Here is a 5,364-nt window from a genome sequence, read left to right as displayed (position 1 = left end):
GGTGGTGACAGTCTTTCTCTCCAAGAGTTCTTAGTTCTTGCTGTCTGCTTGTCTGTGGTGATGGTGACTTTGTGGAAGCCCCTGGGAGTGTCTGCAGTGACAGCCTGGGTCAGAGACCTGTCAAGCCCTCTGGGAAGATGCCCAGAGCCCCCACAGAAGACCCTGGAGCCCACTCTGTTCCCGAGGAGCAGCTGGAAGCATGAGTGTGGGTCACCCAGCACCAGCTTGACCGGGGCTCTCAGCCTCTGAAGACTGTCTGTCACCTCCTGGGCTGGAGCTCAGCTGGCCAGAAAGCATGGTGGAGAGCTGGAAGTCAGGGACAGAGTCCCCTCACCACAGCCCCCTCCCAGAGCCCGTCCTGCCAAGATAGAGGCAGAGTTCCAGCACAGAGCCCTCACCTCAGATAAGATCGGGGCAGGGTGGATTCGCCCTGCCTGAGGGGAAAGGACCCAGGGCTGTCTAAGCAGAGAGGGGTGTGTGTGTGGGGGGGTGTATAGGTGAAGCAAGGCCCCAGGCCTCTGTGGCCTTTGGCCAGTCATGGCTCTGCTGAGGGGTGTCCCAGGACCCTGCCCACCAGCCCCTCTGCCATCTGTCTATGGAAGAGGTATACCCTGTCTCTCACTGTGCAAGGTTGTCCCGTGATCCATCCCCACCAATGGCTTCCTCTCCACAGGGGTGTCTGAGACTGTTTTTCTGGTCCATGTACTGAGACAGAGCCACGGGGCATCTGTGGGCAGGGTGGCTTTACATGGCTGACACATCAGGGTCCCATCTCAAGGGTTGCTTTAAAGCAAAATGACCCCAGGGGTGCCAGGTGCCTTGCTGAACCCAGGGATGTAAGCGCCCTCTGCAGTGGGTCACCTCGGACCTCTGACATCCCATCTTAGTCAGTGGCATCCATCAAGGCCGACGGGCACTGCCCTTGGCCTCCATGGCACCTCCCTGTCCTCCCCCTTGGATTGCTGGGTGTGAGAATGGGACTTCACTTGGGAGACCACTGGCCGTAGCCTTGAGGTTCAGCTGAGGGACAGTGGCAAGAAGTCCCCAGTATTATGGGGCACGTGGGGCCACTGATTGCAGCAAGGGCTCACTGATGGTTTTGAAGCCACAGAGTCCAGTCCCCACAGGGCAGGTCAGCCGCACCCAGGAGCCTGTTCTGCCTTAAAGCCGAGGGTGGTCTCCACGGGACAGGGTCCCTAACACCCTGTCAAGTCCTGGATCTCTGGCCCCACAGATAAAACAGATGGAGACAGAGGAAGCGCGGCTGAAACACGATGTCCAGGATGCTAAAGACCAGAACGAACTGCTGGAGTTCCGGATCCTGGAACTCGAGGTGTGGGGTGTGGGCCGGCACAGGAGGCAGGGCAGGGGTGGAGGGCAGGGTGGTGGTGGGGGTCAGGAGAGGTGCAGGTGAAGGGCTGGGTGCAGATCTGTGGTCTTGGGGGAGTGTGTGGTTAGGGTGCAGAGGGGGAAGAGAGGGGAAAGGAATGAGGAGAGAGGTGTTAGGAGGAGGGAGGGGAGAGGGGAGGGGAGATTGAAGGGTAGGAGTGAGGAGATTGTGAGCAGGGTGTAGGATGGGGGCTCAATGCGGGCAGGGGCAAGAGAGGTGCAAGTGTGGGGCTTGGGGAGGCAGAGGGCAGGGGATGAAGGGGGCAGGAAAGGTGCAGGTGGGGGCACGACGATGTGGGAGGGGTGCTGCTGTCGGGGGCACTGGAGCCCTCTCCCCAACACCCTCTCTCCCCTCCCTGAGAGGGCTCTGGGAGCTCCAGAGTAAATGGGGGGGGGCAGGTTCAGGTGTCCCTCCCCCAGGCAGCTTCTCAGCTGAGCGTCTAAGCCATGGAAACAATGTGGGTCGCTGAGACTACCAGGGCCTCGCTGCCAGGGCCAGCGGCCTCTCCGGGAGCCATGTGCGGCCAGCACCACTGCATGGGGCGGGCCTCATGGGAACGTGGCTGACCATCCATTCTGCTCCCCACCACCTTGGCCCAGTCCCCCTGGCAGCCTTGGCCCACCCTGCCCAGCCTCTGTCCTCTGTCCCAGGAGAGAGAGAGGAAGTCACCCGCCATCAATTTCCACCACGTGTCCTTTGTGGACGATGGGAGGAGCCCCCTGCAGGCGTACTGCGAGGCCGAGGGTGTGACGGTGAGGCCCCCTCTGCAGCCCTCCCGGGGCCACGGCCACTGGACCATCATGGTCCCCAGATGCCCCCCTTATCCTCTCCTCTCCTTCCCCATCACCGACCATCCCAGCTGCACTCGGGCCCTTTACCTCCTCTCTCCACACTCACCCCAATGTCACACCCGCATCCCAGCCACACTTACCAGCTGTCTCTGCCACAGGACATCCTGGTCTCAGAGCTGATGAAGAAGCTGGACATCCTGGGCGATAACGCCGTAAGTGTATGTCGCTCTCCTGATTTGTGCATGCCCTGCCCACAGTGCCCAGCCTGGCCCCCACTGCCCGCAGTATCTGGCTCAGCCCCCCACTGCCCGCAGTGCCAAGCCACTTGCTGCCCACAGTGCCTGGCCCGGCCCCCACTGTCCACACTATCTGGCTCAGCCCCCCACTGCCTGCAGTGCCCAGCCTGGCCCCCACTGCTCGCAGTACCCTGCTCAGCCCCTCACAGCCCACAGTGCCCAGCCACTTGCTGCCCACAGTGCCCGGCCTGGCCCACTACTGTCCAAAGCTTAGCACCCCCTGCTGCCCGTAGCACCCCATCTGGACCTCCACTGCCCACAGTGTACAGCACCCACACACACACAGTGCCTGGCCTCATTCCCCCACCCACAGCTCCCAGGTCACCCCAGCCCCCCGCCCGCAGCATCCAGGCTGTCCCTGTCCCCGGCTGCCCACAGTGCCAGACTGGCCCCTTTGCATGCAGGCGCCCCTCCCTCCCTTCTGCAGCTGCCACACGTAGCTGTGAGCCCAGTGCCCATGGGAACGCCTCTGCTGTCCATGGTCCTCAGGCTTGGGGTCCAGGCTTTAGGGCCCTCAGTACTCTAGAGGGCTGCCTCCTGACCCCCACTTCCTACCTACCACCAGACTTTGAGTTCTGCTTGTGGGGTAGCAGCTCAGAAATCCTCAGACCCTGTTGGGTTGGGGTCTCAGCTCTGTTGCTGACAGTGAGGAGATGCATAAACCCCTCAACCCTGACCCCTCTTGTCACCTGCACCCTCCAAGCCAACTCCCAGGTCCTATGCTGACAGGGCCCCAGCCTGCCCTCACCTGGGGAAAAGTTAAAGATGGGCTGCTGGGAGGTTTCCCCGCCTATCACGACTCTAAGCCAACTCCCAGGCCCTATGGCGACGACGGAGCCCCAGCCTGCCCTCACTTGGGGAGCAGCAAGTTAAAGATGGGGTGCTGGGAGGTTTCCTTGCCCATCACCCCTCGCTCGAGCACACGGCTTCTTCAGAGCTCTGAGGATGGAGACCCAGCCTGCAGAGGCAGCTCCAGTCAGCGTGTCAGGAGACCTTTCCAGCTGGGCACGTTCAGCCGCGGTGCCTGTGGGCCCCAGAATTGGTTTAGCGGCTGCACGAGGACAGATGCAGGCAGTTTCCAGATCCCCATTCAGGGCCCTCGGAGCCCCAAGCACCAAGCAGGCATGGCCAGAGGACACGGCCACCACAGCACGACACAGGCTCTGGACTCCAGCTGTCCCAGCCCGAGGGGTGGGGAGTGAGTTGGTCACACTGCTGTGTATACGCTCAGGACCCTCAGAGCAGACTCTGTGATGGGCAGGTCCATCCTCAAGGTCTGACCTGTGGTCACTACTGAGCACAAATCCAGCATCAGTAGCTACAGCAGTGCCTGTGGGGGCCCAAGCCCACAACGTCAGCCTGGGGGCAAAGAGCAGCCTCTACCAATGACAGGATAGCCTGACACTCTCTGTAATGGGATGTGACCACGCAGCTCAGACTCATCCCAGTGAGGGCTGCTCACTGCCCACAAAGTCCCAGCCTCCACCCCATGGTCAGGGCCCTGGGAGCCTTGAGAAGGGACCAGTGAGGGCATGTGCCTGCTACCCACTGCTGCCCTCAGATGCAGAGGAGGTCAGCATGGGAAGAAGAGATGTCGCTACATGGTGGTCAGCCCCGTTTCCATGGCCAGGGAGTCCACTGTCCTACCTGCCACATCATTCATCCAAAGCCTGGCTGAACAGTGGGTGCTGGGCCCAGGGGACACACGAGTGGTGGTGCTGACCTCCTAGTCAGGAGCCCTGGGCAAAGAGGGGGTTCTAGTGAAGGCCACTGCAGAGGTGGTGGTGGGAGGGCATTTCCGGTTGTGAGCCCTCCCCCCCATGCATTCGGCCACCCTGCTCACGTGGACAGTAGTCTCAAACAAGACATAGTTGAATGACCCAGGGCCACCTGCTCCATAAGTTACCGTGGCTTTTCTGGGCCTGTGCAGAGACTAGCCTCGACTCTCTGGTCCCCGGCAATCAGAGGACGAGTACACAGGCAGGGCACCCAATAACCAGTGCAGAGGACGGGTCAGAGCCAGGGTCCCCAGAGGGGCACCCCCACTGCCAGCTGCCCGCTCCCCAACCTCTGAGCCCTGACTTTGCTCTGCTCTTGGACAGAACCTGACCAACGAGGAACAGGTGGTCGTTATCCAAGCCAGGACTGTCCTCACCTTGGCAGAAAAGGTAACAGTGGCCACACGGATGTGCCATGACAGGCGTCCATGGGTGACCACGTGGATGTGCCATGACAAGCATCCATGGCACGGTACTCCCTCTGTCCTCCTTGTCCCAGACCACTGACCACTGACCAGATGAGACATGCCATCAGGGCTGCATCCACCTCTGTAAAGACAGGTGTCCCCTCGGGCCAGCTCGACTTCACCCTCTGGCTGGAGGCGGAGTTGGGCTGTTAGGTTAGCATGACAGGGCCGGGGACATGCCTCGGGCAGGCAGCCTGTCCCACCCTGAGCACCCAGCAGAGTTTTCAGAGTCACTCTGCCCCCACCCCACTTGTACCTTCCCCCAGGGAGGGAGGGTACTTCCTGGACACTGAGAGGGCAGCCTGGATGCAGGGTAGTCCCCACAGCGGAAGCAGGACATCCTCGGCCCTTGCAGACAACAGGGGTCCTTGCCATGTGCCCCTTCTGTCCGTACCCAGTGGCTCCAGCAGATTGAAGAGACGGAGTCAGCCCTGCAGCACAAGATGGCCGACCTGGAGAGTGAAAAGGTGAGTATCTGAGTTCTGGGTCACCGCTCAGTGTCCACCGTCCTCTCTCAGTGCCCTCCGTCCTCTGTGATCACATGTCACCATTCGTGCCCACCGTCCTCTGTGATCACATGTCACCATTCGTGCCCACCGTCCTCTGTGATCGCATGTCAGCACTCAGTGCCCACCGTCCTCT

The 5,364-nt window shown here is 61.3% G+C and overlaps 1 protein-coding gene across 2 annotated transcripts in view; it reads left to right on the top strand.

Annotated features, from left to right (window-relative positions):
* The window catches only part of JAKMIP3 (Janus kinase and microtubule interacting protein 3), a 37,034-nt gene that overhangs the window by 22,255 nt on the left and 9,415 nt on the right, over positions 1-5,364 (top strand). For both annotated transcript variants that reach the window (XM_006879860.1, XM_006879861.1), the window contains 5 exons: positions 1,235-1,333; positions 2,041-2,142; positions 2,340-2,393; positions 4,580-4,645; positions 5,121-5,189. In XM_006879860.1, the coding sequence (XP_006879922.1) occupies positions 1,235-1,333; positions 2,041-2,142; positions 2,340-2,393; positions 4,580-4,645; positions 5,121-5,189 (390 nt within the window). The remainder of the gene's footprint in view (positions 1-1,234; positions 1,334-2,040; positions 2,143-2,339; positions 2,394-4,579; positions 4,646-5,120; positions 5,190-5,364) is intronic.

The sequence above is a fragment of the Elephantulus edwardii genome, unplaced genomic scaffold, assembly GCF_000299155.1.
Source record: "Elephantulus edwardii isolate Elephantulus edwardi_28Jun2011 unplaced genomic scaffold, EleEdw1.0 scaffold00006, whole genome shotgun sequence".
Taxonomy (NCBI): Eukaryota; Metazoa; Chordata; class Mammalia; order Macroscelidea; family Macroscelididae; genus Elephantulus; species Elephantulus edwardii.
Note: the sequence above shows the minus strand (reverse complement) of the source record. Positions and strands in the feature narration are given on the sequence as shown.